The 18651-nt window shown below is 41.5% G+C and overlaps 1 protein-coding gene across 1 annotated transcript; it reads right to left on the bottom strand.

Moving 5' to 3' along the window:
• Positions 1–15670: 15670 nt before the first annotated feature.
• Positions 15671–18289, bottom strand: ctsl.1 (cathepsin L.1). Its single transcript, XM_070920470.1, has 8 exons — positions 18187–18289; positions 17749–17891; positions 17420–17617; positions 17143–17334; positions 16593–16758; positions 16350–16455; positions 15970–16069; positions 15671–15799 (listed from the first exon to the last, which is right to left on the bottom strand). Exons 1-7 carry the CDS (start codon positions 18284–18286, stop codon positions 15970–15972), a joined length of 1005 nt encoding a protein of 334 aa, XP_070776571.1. The 5' UTR covers positions 18287–18289; the 3' UTR covers positions 15671–15799.
• Positions 18290–18651: the final 362 nt, after the last annotated feature.

Here is an 18651-nt window from a genome sequence, read left to right as displayed (position 1 = left end):
CGGTCAACACACATTTTAGCCCCTATTTTAACTTGTGTGTGTGTGTATGTGTGTCAGTGCACATCCTGGCTGCTGTCCTGCCTCTGACTCTGACCATGGTTCCTCTGGTGGAGGACTCCGGGCCGCTTTCTCCCTTCCCATCTGCCCCGGCACCGCCTTTGAGTCCCTCGGCTTGCCGTACTGACAGGCGGAGTTGCCACAGTGATGAATGACTGTGCGCTTAGTTTCAGTGTCAGAGTCCTGCACCTCTGCTACCTGCCGTGTGGGTCCCTGTCAAAGACTTCCTGTCGGGTCAGCTGTACTCTGTCTCCCTCCCCCCTTTTTATCCCACTCTTCATCTTCATCTCGCAGCTCTACCCATCTCTCCTTTATTTAGCTCACTACTGGGACCTATTTCAAAAGTTGGAACTGAGTGTAAAATTTCCCAGAAATAGGTTGTCAAACTAATAACTTTTGTAGAGCCGCAGAACAAAGAGACTGATTATGGCACATAAATGCTCTCTCACGTCACACAAAGCAATTTCAATCAGTCGAGTCTATTAAGAGTTTAGATAAAAAGCATGTTAATGAAGGCATTTTCCTTAATGAGCTGCATGATGTGAAGTCACTGCTCACCGTTTTTGCCAAGAAGTTGTGCACGTTAGTGTGTGAATGTCTCTGTGTGATGGCGTAAGTGCGCCTGCATTCGTCAATGTGTGGTCGTGTGTTCATTATACAGCAAGCTTCCTTAATAGTGACCCCAGTTTTACGCCCCGCATTTTAAATACTGGCCCTTTTGAAATGAGGTCCATAAGCAAGGCCCTCATGAGCCTTGTCTGTGAATGTAATTAGCCAATTAGTCTGTTCTTTATTAGAGACCAGCAGCAGCCATGCGTCTCTGCTACCAGGGACTAGTTAGTGTGTTCTAATGAGCCTTTAGCTTCCAACCAGAAGCCCTGTCAAGCATTATTAATAAAGAGGCTATTTGTGCAGGCCTTCCAGTTTAAACACTGTTAATACCAGAGAGCCATGCTTATTAAGATTTATCTGCAAGCTTCGTGAACAAGGTTGCACTGTAACACCAGTGTAAAAGAAGGTGACAAAGAAAAAAAGGGACTCCTACCCCTCGCATTATAGTTTTTATTACTCAAAATTCGACACGCTTGTATATTTGTTGTATCTTTGACTGTGATTTCCATTACAACTATCAACAACATAACAGGCTATGTTTCGTGAACATCTATTAATGTCCTCGGGCTGTTGTACAATTATTTTCTTATTGTACCCACATTTTCCCAAACCATTGTAATAGGCTATTAAATTGTCAGTGGGAACAAGGAAGGGCAAAGACAAGTGGAATTACTCATTCTTTATGTGGCAAAGAGGAGAATATATTTAGGATTCAATTCTCCATGCTGTGGTATTGCACTGTAATCATAACAGACTTGATATGCTAATAACAAAAGCAATTTTCGGCAGGTTAGTTTTAGAGTAATTGGTGTAGGATTTCTCTGAGCTTTGAATTGATCAAAGAGACTGGCTGAATAAAGACGTAGAAACTGCCGTCACCACGCTTGAAGGTTGAGCTTTGAAAATGATTTTAAATACCAATACTAAGCACCAAGTGGTACCACCACTACCACAAATCGCAAATTGCGCAGGATTGGATGATTACATGTGTCAGTAAGCCAACTGATATCCAGCATATCTCTAAATATCATATTCATCCTCAGTATCACGTATTCATGAGCTCATCCAAGTGATTACAAACAGGATAAACAGCGGTTTAACACACCAATCTGATGAGAGAATAACTGAGCATCCCTAATGAAATTACAGTAATAACGTTACTCAGTATAATGTATCTTAATTAATTAAGGGATATTATATATCGATAAGGCAGGTGCTCGAGTGAAATATGTCACAGTACATGGAATTGCTTATCTAAAGTGTTTTAAACTAAATTATGAATTTCTACCAGCTGAAAACATTTCAGCTATGATGGACTGTCTCACTCTGAAGTATCGCGAGAGGGTTGAGTTGTTGCAGAAAGACAACAGCGTTTCTGGTTAAACAAAAAGGATCTTACTCTTTAACAAAAAGGTCCATCTCTGCTGGGATCCTTTCCATAATGTTGTCAGACACTTAAGAATAATAATCTCAGCCTGTCGCTGGTGAAGACAAGCACTTTTAGTGAACATACTTTTCACAGACGCAATTACATCCAAGGATTACGTTGCAGCCATTGCAGCCTGCTCGCGGCTGCCACTTGAAGCGATCTACTGGACCAATTCCAAAACTTTTGGTAACTATTACACATTTAGACACCACAATTTAGAAAAATAGGGCCTAGATTTAAAAATACCAGAATTTCCTTTTTTAAGAAGTTCACCTGTCACTCTAATAAGTAACTTTATCACGACCGAATGCTCAAGATCATAATTCACCCTGCATCAGGCTAACAGCCACCGTTTTAACTCGTTAAGAAAAAAATGGTCAGATTCATCACAACCTTCCTCAAAAGACCAGTTGAAAGTCACTATGTATTGAATTTTTAGTGATTATGATTTATATAACATTTCATTGTTCAGATGGCACACATTTCATATGTAGAAAAATTAAAGAATGCGGCCTTTGTGCAGCTTTCAGCCCATTCAACAGTAGGCTGGATCCAGTCTGTCACAGTGTTTTGATACTACCACGATGAGGCTTATTCTAAACATATTCCACCCACAGTTGGATGATACGATGATTTTAGATGATGGACAGATCAGAGATTTTGTTGTACCGTTTGTATTGTGGTTGCTATTGTATCTCTTCCATGTCTCTGGTTGTATTAGGCCCCTGTGGGCAACGTTGCAAATCAATAAACGGGACTGCTTCATGGCAACATTGGATTTTTTTATGAGTTTTGGATCAATGTGATAAAGTACCTTGATTTCTCAGGTATTCAATTTGCTGGATTAGCCAAAATCAGATATTCCTGGCTGGTTATTTTTTTTATCCATAAACAGTTTCTCAATTGATTTTACAGAAAATTGACTACATCATGACATATATAGATATTGCAATATAAGATAACATTTACCTTAATAGAGGATTTTATTCATATCACCCAACCTTTCGGTGCTTTATTGTTCAGTTTTAAATATTCCAGTGGAGTAATTGTGAGAGAAGAAGCTGCCAGAGTGACCTGGTTAGATGCAGAGCTTGCAGTATAGGCAAACCTTGTACGCCCTTCCTATTGGATGTGAAACCACTCGAGCCCGAGTATGCCAACTATATGGAAATTCTGCATAACAGCAGTCAAGACCCCAGCTTATCTCAGACGCACAACTGTGTAAACCACCTGGGACTCTTTACAGTCTGAAATGTGACTACTGCCTCTCATTCTCTCTCTCTCTCTCTCTCTCTCTCTCTCTCTCTCTCTCTCTCTCTCTCTCTCTCTCCACAACACAGGGATGAGTGATGCCGTCTCTGCTTCGTCTTTGACTGGCAGAATAAACACTGTTACCACAACAGCAATGCTGGGAGTTAAACTACAAGTAACAACAGAGATAGACAGACACACCACAACTGTGACAGTATACGGCAGGAGAGATAAAGCTTTGACAGTGTTAGCAGCGATAGTTGTGTGAGCCCAGTGATGATAACAGAGTTAGGAGGCAGATATACAAGCGTGATAGTATGAGAGAAGATTCACTTGAATATGACAGTATAGGAGGAGGTCTGGGTGGGGAAACTTTGAAAGATGATTTGGTTGTTTGGTAGAGGCGAGTTGACTTGGAATATAATCATGACTAGGGTTTGAATTTTACTTTGCTACTGTTCTAAGGATGTTATTAGTAGGGGGAGGATGGGATAGTGAAAGAGATCTTTAGAGGCACAGATAGACAACATTCAAATGGTGTTTAGAGCACAGACAGGTATGCTATTAGTACACCCAGCCACTCAGGAAAACAAACCCAGCATTAAAGAAACCTTTTAAGTCCCACCTTGCTCTTTGCTGCCTGTAATTAACACAAGAAAGAGAGACTGAGACAAAAGGGTAAAGGAGGAAATGAGTAAACTGAGGTGGGGTGCAGGAGTGAAAAGCAAACAGGAGCTAAAGATGGAAGATGAAACATTGGAGGCAAAGCATGGCGCGAGCAGAAGGAAATTCGCACAAGAACAGTAAAGCATGCCAGAAAACGCAGCAAGAATATAGAAAGACGAAAAGAAACAAACAAAAAACGTCGGGATAGAAATGGAAGCAGTGAGAGGCAGTACAAACAGAGAGAGATAAAGAAAGATTGACAGGCCAAAAGGGAGAGCACAGAAATGTACATACCACCAGGCTGATATTGTCATTCTGTGCAGCAGCCCAGCTCCAATGAGCTGATTATGAGAGCATCATTTGAGACTGACAACCTTGTTCCTATAGTACAGCATGCCAAACACATTCCCAGCCCCCATCTTTCTCTCTCTCTCTCTGCGTTCTCCCCCTGAGCTCACACAATAGCCGACTGATGAAGACTGAATGATTGGAGGGGGAACGAAATGAAACGTGAACGAGTAACAGAAAAACACACACTTGGAGAGGCTGGTGATGGGGATAGTGCAACAGAAAAAGAAAAAAAACAGAGCAGAGAGGAGGTGTGGAGAACACGGGCTCAATGCAGCTGCAATTAAGGGAGTGATTTTGTGCCAGAGAATATGCTAATTCCTCCTTTGTGTGAGCAGTTGATTGGCCATTGCACTGCACACCAGGCGGTGAGGGAAGGGGAAGCGGTGAGCTTGGACGCCTCTGTCTGGCACTGCGTCCATCACAGGCCTCATTTAGCTACACCATCACATTTAACAGCATCGGAGGGGAAAAAAAGGCACACTTTTTGTCAGCTGTCTCTCCTTGCGTCGGCATGTACGTCTGAGGGATGTAGGGAAAGAGATGCTAGCTCAATTAGCAAGCTCCAGAGACGGAGACCAGAACAAAGATACTCATTAATAGTCACGTATGACCTTTTATATATATGAGCTCAGCCTCAATCCACTGAAGACTGGTTATAATTTTGGACCTGAGGGATTGTGGGAATATTGGAGGAGTTCAGGCTGCATGAGAGGAAACTGAAGCTACTGTATCGTTTCCACTGCAGTTAGATTTGTTAAGATATAATATTTGCATTTTACAGATACATGTACAATCAAGAAGCCTCAGTATGTGTTCTTTTATCTCCATATTAAACAGATGGAGGTGAATCAGGACAAGTTTCCCTTTAAAACAATAATTTCTTTAAATAATTACTGCTACAATAGAGCAGCTGATTCATTTTACACATTAATCACATGTGTCAGATCATATCATGGAGGAGCCAAAATAAGCACGAGTAGACTTATAGACATTATGCTCTCTGATTCATAGTCCGTCATGTCGTTGAGACGTGTTGTCATTCAGCATATTGCCTCGCACCACACACAATCAAACACTCTTTTGAGAAATGTGGAGGCAAAGCATCACAAGGCAGCATCAGCCTGTCAGCTGAGTGTGACTGGTGATTAGCTCCCATTGCACAGCATTCACTTGAACAGTAAAATGATAGGGAAAGTGAGTTGTTATCACTAATGCTGATCAAGCAGTCCTGGCTAATGTAGTTCTTTATTGTGGCATATAAATTGGCCATGAATCTCCTTAAAATATTTTCCTTGCCTCCCCGGGTCTCAGACATAATTGCTTTTTTTTTTAAGTTGAAATTTTATGAAAATCTAACAGCTATAATTGCATTTAGAATTTAAAAAAGCATTTGTTCTAATGTATAATTAATCACTAACACAGGAAACACAAGAAAAAATTCACAATGTAGAGTAGCAGCCTGATCACGCTGCAATATGGGATGGATCAGGTCTGGCAGAATCACCAGATGTGCTCTCCTTAAATTAACACATTCATTCACGTCTATTTCACTGTCTATTTCTTTTCCCTACATACATTAATTGTTATTATTTTCTTGCTTTGTTTTGAAATTTGGTTTCAATCAATTCAATCTTCATGGCTCGTTCCGTAAAGGCACATTTTCAACAGGCACTGCACTAGTTTATATAAATACAGGTAGATATTAAATATTACGCCTCTCAGTTTAACTCAATACAATTCAACAGTAGCACAAACTACAACCTCCAAAGTGAGCATTATGTTGAATCACCAGCTCCCTAAAATAGTTTACACATTATAACCTTCATGAAGGTAGGATTTGTGGCAGGGCTGTTGCATTACACTGCATTACTTTAAGCTAGGTGTACCTAATAAACTGGCAACTGAGTGCATAATAATATGTAATGTCTAATGAGGACTATTACTTTTAAATGTTTGATGCTGTAGGTCCGTTTTACTGGCAGTCCTACATACTTTTAGTTAAGGAAAAGTTGAATGCAAGATTTTTACTTGTAATGGAGTATTGTGGTACAATAAAGGATATGAATAATTATTCCATAATGCAGTGTTACTATAAGTGTAGATTTTGGTCTCCATTTGTCTTTGAATGATGATGTCAAGAACAGTTGGGTGGAGCGACCAGCTCCATCACCATCTGGTCCCCAGAACAAGGAGGCACAGCAGTGCTCTCACGATGCACACCCACTCACCAGTCCACAACAAACACACACACACAACTTTACTCCAAGCGAAAAGCCAGGATCCTGCAGTAGCACCTACGTGAACACACACACACGCCAACACACATGCTGGTAGCAATAGGAGCATTCACAAGCACACATACAGGGACATGCAGACTTTACCACCCACTCTTTCCACAACATGCAGTCCATCTGCTCACTCTGCCACTCTCTCCATGGATTTAGAGTCCAATATGATGATGTGACTTACCAGCTTGGTGTATATTACAGTCCCAATATGTACAGGTGTCTGAGGTACACACACAGACCACTAGAGCCTGACCAGTACATTAGCATGGCCAACATTATTGGCTGATTTTAGTTTATATCACGTATAAATGCATATAATTGTATCTGTAAATATGTCAGCCAATAAGTTACAAAAATTGTGTTACAGAAATGGCAAAAATATGTTAGGTAACTTGGAAATAGAGCTGAAACAATGAATTGGTTAATCCAGCAGGCGATTGGCAGTAAGTCAATCAACTGCAACTATTTTCATAATTGTATGCAAAAGTAATTTTTTCTAGCAAAAACGCCAAACATTCATTGGTTCCAGATTCTTACTGTGAGGATTTGCTGCTTTTCTTTGTTAGCTGGACAAAACAAGCAATTTGAGGACACAACTTTGGGTGTTATTAAATTGCTACAGACATTTTTCACTATATTCTGATACTTCGTTGACCAAATGATCCAATGATTAATCACAAAAATAGAAAATCGTTAGTTGCAGCCCTACTTAGAAACAGCATCACAATTTTCATGGATTATTCACAACAGAGCGCTGACAAGTAAATGGATTTCGCTCAGTACACATGTTGGTCAATTCTTTAATAATAAACTTTAATGGATAACTCTCAAACATTTATGTGATTATTTGTGCCAAATATCTAGTATCAGCTGGGATCTACAAATCATCAGACACATACACATGTACTCTGGAGAAGGTAAATACAGATATTCACCAGAAACAGGTGCTTTCAGGTGCACTGCTTAAGGTCATAAAAATGCCCCGAGGCCTGTTAGAGAACATACAAAGATCCATGAATAAAATATACTACTCCACTCTGAACAGGACCTGAGGCTTACACAGTAACATCTACACGTGTGTAAACACCACTGAGAAATATACCAATAAAGAAATGTTGAATGAGGGATTGTCACATGCACGAACATGCCAGTGGGTGAAAAAAAAATTCCCAGAGCAATTTAACGAAACACTCAAACCAAAGTGAAGCTGAATGCCAATGGAGAGCAGACTACAGAGGAGATCAGCCTGTGGTACATAGCTCTGAGCGCTCAGGTTGCTTGCTGCAGCTTAAAACATCACTGATGGCTGTTTCACCCTCTGACTCACTAAATTAACTCCAAATCCATTTACCAGCGTTGCAGCTTAAGCCCTCCAGTTTGGTCTTGGTCTTCAGCGGTTTCTTCTAATTGAGTTTCTAGTAATTACCACAAGGCTAATGCATTGTAAGTGCCTTCTAAATCAGGGGTAAAGATTTTGTTTCAGACTACAAGTACTCGCAGTGATCGTATGCAACAGGACGTAAGAGAAGCTTTGGGATGTATGTGGAAAAACAACACAGATCCATCGCAGACCCTTGTGACAAGCAACTCACATCCCAAAGAGAGGATGATCATCTGCCCCAACACACACACTCTCTCACACACTTTCCCTTAATCCGTGACTTTGATTCAGAGTGCCAAGCGGAGGTAACCTGGCTGACTCGCTGCACGGGGCCCTTTGATCTGTGCTGGCAAATTCGACAACAATGAGTGGGCTGACGCCGGTTGGATAAATACACTCGAAGCTGAACAAATTAGCTAGTTACCTTGTGTTACCCGTTTCTTGATACCACTAAAAACACAGAAATAAATCTTTAGACTTTGTAAAAATGGTGATGGGATTGTGTGCACAGTTCCTCAGGCCTTTCATTATCTCAGCACTTTTTTTTTTAGACTTTCTTGTGTTGGTCAGGAGAGAGTGAGGGAGAGCTCGCCAGAGACATGAGTACACAACACAAGCCTCACCCTCATGAAGTTGCCTGAGACCTTCCCCTCTCTGAAGACTCCTTTAATTAGGCTTTAATTGCCTTATTAGCTCTGGCTATCGACGGAGGAGGCAAGGCAGAGAGAGAAAAAGGTCAGGCAAGGAAAAGAGCTGGAGAAGAGGAAAGATAACAGGGCAGATAAACAAAGGTGGGCTAAAGGGGGTGGGCAAAGGACCGGAAGACACAGGGAAGCATCCATCCACACACGCTAACACACAGACCTGCATGCAGAAAACTAACGCACACACATGTATGTGCACCGAGCGGGTTACTGCAGGTGAAAGTGAGGCCATCTCCTGAGGGAAAGAGTTGTCAGGTGATATAAAACAAGATAAGATAAGACGGAGCGCACATACAAGACTACTCCTTCAAGAACAGGCTCTGTGGTGTGCCCAGGCAATTGACCCCTCACCCTGACCTCGGTATGGTAGGGGAGATGGACGATGTAGAGGAGAGAGGGAGAGGAGGGGGCAACAAAAAATGATGAATGAGAGGGATGTGGAAGAGAAGGAGATTAGCAGGTGGAGGGGGAGCAGCGAAAGCAGGACAAAGAAGAAGAGGGTGAAGAAGGAGAAGGCCGCAGTAAATATTCTTCAGAGGACTCTCTGAAGTCTCCCTCAATGCATGGCTGCTCAAGTCACTGAAATGAAATTGAATGAAATTAGCATGTAATATAGATCATTAACAATACTAGCTAAATGCCTGGCTTGTTTACTAATGGTTCATGATGTAAACATAAAAAAAAAAACTGTATTGTGCAAGTTTAGGATTTGCAGTTTGTCTCTGCTCTCTGGCTGCCGTGCTTGTGTCCTCTGCTACCCTGCGTCTTACATACATGCAGCTCATACCTGCTGTTTAAAATTCATAGACTGGAGCTGGGTTGCCAACTAATTTCATTTTCAATTTATATTTTGTTGACAGTGATCTCGCGAACATCATAGCTGGCGTTTGTTATTTTCATTAGCCTGTCGCTAGTATTATCCGTTTCAACTTTCGTTCCACCGAGACGGAGAACAAAAAAACTTCAAAGATGGGAAACTTAGCGGAGTTGAAACCCAGCGCCCAACACGACACAACACAGAAATAAAACTAACATCTGTTAGGCCCAACAAGAATAACGGCTGACATTTTTTATCACTGCTGTAGGCTTTACCAATCCATCTGTTGCTATAGCCAACTCTACCTTGTGAAGTGATACTATAAAAGGATGCCAGTGGGAGTGAAACCTTCACGTAGGAGCATCTGCAGAGGCAATACAGCAAGTTACCTTTCCACCATCTCCTCTTCATCTGCCACCCACTGCACACACTCACAGACACACACAGTACTACAGCTGCAACCTGAGAGAGAGAGCTGTTTGCATTAGTGTTGGTTTGCGTGTTTCTCCAAGGTAAGTGTGCTCCCATGTGCATGCCGATGTGATTGTGCACCTTTGCTCTGTAACTGTGCACCAGCGAGCGTGTTTGTACCTGCATGTGTTTGTCTACGTGAGTGCACGGGTGAATCAATCCATCAGGGAAACGGAGGAGTGTTTCTTCCTTTCCTGCACGTCGTTCCCCAGCCTCATTAGAACCCATTCAGTCAATCAAGCATGAATCCCTAACACAATAACATGCAAAGTGCTTTGTCTGGGTGTAATTGGCCTTGCCAGAACTGTTTTTCTCAAACGGTTAGCTTCACTCGTCTCTCTCAGACCACAGCCAGGAGCTCTGTCCAAGAAATGCAGCTGGCTGGAGGAGGATGGAGAGATGAAACCAGGAAAAGAAAAAAGGGATAAAGATAAGGAAGGAAAGATTAAAAAGAGCAAGATGGAGGAGCGAGTATGGATTATTGGCCTCCTCTCTGGGTTCATTTCAGATATATAAAGTATTTATAAAGTAATTTAAGCCATTTTTCATAAGTTCTGCCCTTGTTCAGACTCGATGCTTTCTGCATGCATTAGGCCATTGTTCGCCGTGTGCGGTCATCCAGAACTCCTGTCTGTCACAATCACACATGTTCCCCATTACCATGACAAACCAGCTGACATCCTATTTCCCCGCACACACACATAAACACACCACTCATGCAAGGAGCTGCACACATGCACGCACACAAAAGGCATGATGGGAGATGGATAACACACAGTCTGTATCCCCATAGGAGAGACTGTTTGTCCGCTATGATGGGTGACACGGCTGACTGACACTTTCCTCCATACCAACCCAGCAGCCAATCTACTGCAATCGTGCGGTGACATTGTTGATTAAGCAGACATTCAGTGCACAGTGTGTGTGTGCGAGCGTAATGGGTTCACTGGTGCAGGGAATTGCAGTCTCAGCGTGTATGTGTGGATATATGGATGTCTGCATGTGCTGTATGTGTGTTACATTCCAGGGACATGTGACCGTAAGAATCAAAGGAATGTGTCTGACTTTGAACCAGAGCTTTGCATGACTCAACCCAGGCCACAGCGCCCCAAACTTCTGAGATAATCATCAGCAGTCAAGTACTGCCATCTAGTGACCTTAAAAAAGAGCTTCTTCTGACACAAAAAATGCAGCCAATATGATCCACTGCTTTAAATGTGGAGTCACATTTACTGGAAAACCAAACTTGTGCAGAGTTAGCTAAAAGCTGAACTTGCAATACACTTTAATTATTGAGGCGATTTTTAAATAGACACAGCAGGATCACTGCCATGTGTCTCTTTTTCTTAACAAAATCCAAACTCATGAATTTATCATCCTCTTTCTCACTCTTCCCTGGATCTCTCAACCTCCCTCAGATCAATAGCTTTGTTTGTTCCAGCAACACCTCCCAGTGTTTTCACTTGTCCCTCTCTGCAGGATGCGAATTGCACGTCCTATCCTGTGCCGTGGTTATGCTGTGAATCAAAAAAGCCAAATTAAATTGCCTAATTGGTTTCCTTGGGAAGGGTAAAACAGATTTAAATTGATTACCGGTAATGGCCTTTTGTGGAACCACATTGGCTTCTGCTGTTTGAGGAGGATTTAGCAAAACCAATTAATTTGCCTCACCTCTTACGCGCCCTCCTTCTGTTTCCCTTTGTCTCTGTCTGGGAGCTTTTTCATCTTTGCTTTTTCCACTGTCTAATGCCCTCCTTCATACCCCCAAAAATAAAAGGGATGATGATGATAACGTCACTGGATAACAATCACTCAGGCCTAATTGGCTGAATGCTGTCATATTGCGGTGCTGATAAAATGGCAGAGATGTTTTTTTCCAGGTCTGCTGTTACGAGACTCGCCTGACAAAAGATAATATAAATCTCTCTTTCAATTACGTCGGCCGTGCCTGTTTGCTTCCACACGGCAACTCTCGCTGCTGCCACTGTTTCAGCCGAGGAGGGAAAAAGTAAGATGTCAAGGTCACATTTACTCACACAAGCTGATTAAATCCCTAATATGTTCTCCCCCTCTCTGCATCCCTGTCTCTCCTCCTCCCATCAAATATTATCACAACCAGACCTAATGTGACATTTGGAATAGGAAAATTACAAACACTTACTGTGATTTCATTAATTACATTTGGGCAGCTATTGTGTGTGTGTATTGTGTGACTTTTGTTAGCTTCTCAAAATTTCAATCAAATTATAGAATATCTAAAGCCAGATCAAGACTGCAGCATCATCTGTTACCGTGTTTTGCGACTAAGTCAGACTGGAGTGCTGAACTTTTTTCAGCTTCGCTGCGTGCAGTAAAATTAAATGCAGTTAGGCTGAATAGCCCGTGACAAATTAACAAAATAAATTCAAGCATTGTAAATGTATTTATAGCTGACTTCATGGATTACAGATGAGTGAAGCAACCTTCCACCGCCTAAGGTTCAATAGAGATTTAAGAATAATGACTTAAGTACTGCTGTTTAGTTGGATTACTCGCAAAACCCTTAAGCATTACAAATTACTGTTGAAAGAAGGCCGGATTCCATTATGGTATTACTTTACACACATATGGCATGGGTATTGAACCAAAGTTGGTTCACGTTACCCTGGAAACGTGGTTAGGGCTCCAACTTGACCTTGATGGGTGAAGTTATTTAGTATCATGAAAAAGGTCACCTGAGCAGCTATACTGTGAGGGCAGAGCAGTGGGAAAGAAAAGAAAACAGTATCTGCAAAACATTATACATTATATTGGCATGTGATATTTTAGCTAACATGAAAACAGGGAGACAAGATGTGACATCATCTTCTTTAACAAAACCTTTAATTGAATACACATGTTAGAGCAGGGGGCGAGGACGCAGGCTTTAGTTTTTCAAAAAGTTATAAGTTAAAGTTAAAAAGTAAAAAGTGTAACAACTGGACATCAAAGGTCAAATTAAAGTTAAGATGTGAGAACGAGTGGACTCGATATTGTCAATGTTTTTAGTCCGCTTGTGTGGCCGTGGGTGCAGCCATCACAACACAGCAAGAGAAGAAAATGTGGTTGTATTCAATTATATCACTTATTTTTATGAGCATTTTGTGTTCTGGTCTTTGCTTCTGACTTATTCCCACAGTCCTGAATCACATGGTAAATGATGCATCGTTTTAGTATTCCATCAGTGGTTTTGAAAGATGAAGATAAAAAAATAAACTTCTTTCATTTCTCCTTTTTCTGCAGTGTCATAAAAGCAGTTTATATGGAAACTGATTATCGAGGATTGGGCGGATTGAGTGTCACGAGGGGAGGATGTGACAGGAAGAGAGGGTGATCTTGAAAGCAAAAGACCGTCTGTAAAATATATTGAAGGTAATAGAGGTCAAAATGCATGCCGCTAAGATATTCCTCTAAAATCCATAATGGCTTTTTTACCACATCGGACAAGAGATTCAACCGCAAAAGTGTATAATTTCACACTCTCATTGTGTTTCACTATATGCTCACATTCGCCACCCAGATCTGCTTTCACTTTTACCTCTTCCGTTTCTGTGGCAACATCCCTACCTGCATATGAACAACGAATCTGAGATGACCTTTTACAAACCACAGAATGCTAAAGAAAGTAAAACTGTATCTGGGAAAATAAAGCAAAAAAATGCAATCCAAGCGAACAAAAAGTACAAACACCGCAGAAAAGACCAAAGCGGAGGTATTCCTTTACCAAAATGAACTTTCCACATCTGAAACTCCCTGCTCACAGCTTTTATCTTTGGCCTGAGGTCTGCAAGCCAAAGGCCATAGCAGCAGTTAGTATCAGAGGCAGCATCTGAGTCTAAGAATCAGACTTTTTGAAGAACAAACACAGTTTGGTGAATAATTTATGTCAGTCAAAACTGGTATAAGCAATGAATCCAGAAATGACATAAAGCCCCCCGATGTGAGAATGAAATCAGCTTTCAGAAATATGTTATCTACAAACGTTCCACTTGTCTCCAAGCAAAGTTCTCAGCCAACTTGATGTGCACACATCTGACAGACTGTGACTAAAGCAAGTATATTTATAATGTTAAAAGCCCCCTTTTTATGTATTTCTTATCACAATGCATTGTTAAACACATAAGCTTGACTGAGTGCAAACACTTTGGAAAATGTACAGTGCAGAGAGCTGAGGCTACTTTATGTACACTGGGAATATTGAGGCAGTTGTAACTTGTACATTTCCAGTTAGATGTGAGCACATATTTATGTCATTTTTAGAAATGAAGCAAATGCAAAATTTGGAAGTAAAGAGGTTCATTTCCTGTCACAGTTGTTGTCCTTTGAAAGTTTCTCAGCATCAGGTGCAAGACTCATCCTGTACATTTGCGTGCTACTGTAGCAACAAGCCGCAGCTACTGCAGTGTTTCTCTTACTTGGCAACAGGACTCATTGTGAGTTGCTTGATATGCAGATGGAGTTGCAGGAGATTTTTTTAACTGGTATACAGTCGATATGTACATATGCAATTATACAAATAAATACAAATCATTTTAAAGACATCTAGAGCACATATTGGCCTAAAGCCACAAAGAGTAAATGCATCTATATAATTTATTTGCAGATCCCTACATGTTCTGGAAAATAGAATAAAGTCAGATGACAAATTAACAACTGTAATTGTTAGAAATATGCTTGAGCAAACCTGAGCAAATAGAATAAAAAGCGATTTCTTGCTACAGCTGGCCAACACCTATGTAACAAGTACAAGTGACAGCTGGATTTATGATTCTGTGATGAGCGGTTTTGGATGGGCCACCACCTCACTTTTGTGCCATGGATGTGAAACTTGGCAACAACTGTCATCTAACAACTAAGTCAACAGCCACGCTCGGGAGCAACTCCTCCTATCAGCATGCTAACACGTTCACAATGACAATGCTAAAGTGCTGATGTTTAGCAGGTAATGTTTACCATGTTCACCATCTCAGGTTAGCGTGTTATCTGACTAACATTTGCTAATTAACACTAAAGAAAGTACAGCTGGGTTAGGGTTAGTTTTGCAGGTATTGGTCATACACCAAAGTATTGGACAAATTTAAATTTTTACCTTTTACCTTTAAGGTGATTACCAAGTTTACAAGTCATCTTAAGGGGGGCATGAATGTGCAATCCATCAGGTAACTGAGGAGACATTTCACTTAAAAATCTAAATGTCAACCCTGTCCCAGTTTAAGTTGACCTTTGACTCTGATTAACATTTATTGTGAAAAGCAATAATTTCTAATAATTTCTTATCCTATACATGTGCCTGCTGCTGTACCATTTCATGGCAAACCAATGGCTCAAATAGATGCTGAGACATTTCACTAAAAAACAAAAATGTGCAAGCACGGTGGTACAACAGAAAGGTCAGGGGATCACTAAAGGCATTAGGCTTCATTCTCTGGGGACCATGAAAATAGTTTCTGAGATATATTATATATTTATACAGACGGACATGCACTGTTGATAAGCTGCAGAACATCAGCACAGATCAATAATATAATAGTGGACAGTAAAAAGCAGCAAAATCACCAACAAATAAATGTTTATTTTTGTCTTTCAATGTTAAACATTTCTTTAAATTTATTTACAATCTTCATAAAAAAAAGTGATTCTATTAAAAGTGCACCAGGGCACAGACAACAAAATGGCATTTTGTTCCAGTTACTTTATGAAATTACAGTAAATTATGTGTCACTCTTCTCCTCCTCACAGAGGAAAGACCTGGGCCTGAAAATCCAATAAACAAGAACAACAAACAGTTAATGGACAATAAACTGCAGAGTGTACACACACACGTCTGTGCAGACACCCAGAAGTTTAACTTGTTTAAACAGCATTTTAAATAGCATTTGGTTATACAGGAAGGAAGGAAAGATTTAGATTTTCCTCTCACTTACTCAGACCAGGGGGTAGCTGGATGCAGTAGCAATGCCACACTGGTTGTGTTTGTTCCTGGTCATCATGATGTATCCCTTGCCTCCCCATCCCAGACCCCAGCTACAGAAATACACAAATTACCAACAATATTCAGCTGCTCTATATGTCAAACACATAATCATATTTACAATATTAGTTACAACAAGTGAAACAATGGTAGCAGTTCATAGTAATGGGTAGTTGAAGAAGCTGACTACATCCCGAGTGAGTTTCACTTCATTTTGGCAGCTATAAATAAGACGCCTTACTGCTGCTGTCTGTGAAAACTGCAACTTTCTGTCTCCACTGTAACACTACATTACATTCATTTAAAATACGAGCAACAGGTTTGGGTGTTTACCTGTTCTTGACCAGCCAGTAGTCATGTCCGTTGGAGCTGCCATAACCCACAGCCAGTACACCATGGTCCAACTCTGAGCTGCTGCACTCTGGCTCATCATACACTCCTAGAAACACACAAACAACAGATTAGACAGACATATGGATAGGTCAAAAGAAAGAAGAGTATTTCCTATTTCTTCTTGCATTTGATAGAAAGAATATTTTCCGGCAGAAGCAACACAGTGTTTAACTGACTGTTCACCTGATTCATAGAGCTGGAAGGACGAATGAGAAGCATCAATGGCCACAGACACGGGTCCGATGGTGGCCACAGCCTCCTTCAGGGCGTCTTCATCACCTTGCTTCACATCAACGTAGCCTGTGCATTTGGCACCAATTGTGGCAGGGTTGTAACGGCACTGACCATCCTGATTGAGAGAAAATATTTCACAAGTCACCAAAGGTTTTACCATATTGCCGCATTATGATAGCAGTGATTAAGTGTACATCAGAGTACAGAAGAGTTTCCAAGTACTACGTTCTCAAAAAATGTAAGATTTTGAGAGAAGTCTATGAGACAGCGTTGCACTGAAAGCCTGTCTCAAGGTTTTGGCCAACTATACATTTTGTCCACAAGATGGCAGTGTTGTACATCTCTTACGTGGAGGGCTGTCGTTTTTAACTCTGCCTGACTGAGTTGATTTTCATCTCTAGCTCTGCTTTCTAGCATGATAATGACAAATGGCTGTCTGACACTGGATGCTGTACATTTAAAGATTATGACTTTTTCAACCAAACTGCTTTCTGTTTACCTCAGCTTCATAAGGGTAGGACTCCTCTGTGTCTATCCCTCCGTTGGCTTGGATGTACTGGAAGGCGTTGTCCATCAGGCCTCCCATGCAACCCATGTTGCCATAGTCGCCGGAGCAGTCAACCAGCTGCTGCTCGCTCAGAGACACCAGCTTCCCTGTCTTCCTGAAGGTCTGACCCTCCAGCGAGCCAGTCTGAAAGTGATATAAGTTAATATGAAACTTGAAAATAGTCTCAGAAGGATTCTTGTGTTACCAAATGAGTTATTGTGCTACATACTGTACTGAAGGCCCAGCAGGAGCCGCACTGCTTCTGATCCTTGACACCTGTGACGTATCCCTTGTCCCTCCAGTCAACAGAGTTGGGCAGATCAGCTCCTTCAGGCAGCCGGAGGAAAGTAGAACCACGGCGAGGCAGAGAGGCGTTGAAGGAACCCAAGCACCCCTGGGAAATCAGGCGTTTGTACTCTTCATTTTCCTGGTGAAGAGGGACAAAATTCAGGGTGTCACTTAATCTGGCTTTCATCCAAAATGTCAACTGTATCCTTACAAGCTGATTGCAACCAAATGACATTGATAACGATAGCCACATTTCTGTTTTGTGCATACCATGTCAGCAAAGTAGGTCATGCCAAGGCGGTAAGACTTGATGCCCTCATCGGCCATGATGTTGTGCACCAGCACCAGTTTGCGGTTGCTGACCCAGATTTGTCTGCGATGAGCCTCCTCTGATGGAGAGCTGTAGGACCTTCCTGCCAGTCAGAGAAGGAAATAATCAGAAAGAGAAGACAGAACAATGATCAGTGATACATTGTGAATCAATCAAGTCCTTTTGCAGTTAAGATATTTACCTTTATTAGCTGACAAAGAGCTGTAAACTTCTAAACATGTAGGTAGATTAAATCCCTTTTACTTTAGACCTTTTAGGTGAGTTGAGTGTAAAAGAGCACGCATTGAGCACACTCACAGGCTTAATCTTCACAGGAAACTGAACAAGATCTACTGTATTTGACAACAGACCACAATAAAAGAATAAGACTGTCTGACCAAACTTGAGTTTCCAGGCGTGGAACTCCAGGTCTTCCAGAGAGACGCTGGCACAGCTGGCCACAGCCAGAACAGCAGCAGCAACCAGCAGCAGCTTCATCCTGACTGACACACAAGCACAAAAAAGCAAAGAGATCCCTTGTGACTTGCAGGAAACCACACAGGTTGAGACTGAACTCTTTCACTTCAGCTTTGCTTCACAAATATTTACTGTCATGACGCTGGATGGTCACATGCACGCTACCGCTGCATGAGCTCTATTTCCCAGTTTCTTTGAATCTCTGATTCATCTCTCCCTCAAACTCTCACTCATCTTTAAGAGTCTCTGTTTCTTCTTCGCATCAGTGCACCTGCAGTACAGGAAGTGTGTGTGTGCCTGTCTGTCTGTGTGTGTGTGTCTTGTTATCTGTGCTGTAGCTGCTTACCTGCCTCTTTGTCGGTGTGTGCGGTGAAGTTTAAGGTATA

This window comes from Enoplosus armatus, chromosome 15, assembly GCF_043641665.1.
Source record: "Enoplosus armatus isolate fEnoArm2 chromosome 15, fEnoArm2.hap1, whole genome shotgun sequence".
Lineage (NCBI taxonomy): Eukaryota > Metazoa > Chordata > Actinopteri > Centrarchiformes > Enoplosidae > Enoplosus > Enoplosus armatus.
The sequence above is the reverse complement of the archived record's forward strand: the minus strand, read 5'-3'. Positions and strand labels throughout refer to the sequence as shown.

Coding starts and splice junctions, on each gene's coding strand:
- ctsl.1 (XM_070920470.1), bottom strand. CDS start 18,286: ATGAAGCTGCTGCTGGTTGCTGCTGCTGTTCTGGCTGTGGCCAGCTGT. Junction 16,759..17,142: donor CCTACCCTTATGAAGCTGAG/GTAAACAGAAAG, acceptor TCTCTCAATCAG/GATGGTCAGTGCCGTTACAA. Junction 16,070..16,349: donor TACTGGCTGGTCAAGAACAG/GTAAACACCCAA, acceptor GTATTTCTGTAG/CTGGGGTCTGGGATGGGGAG.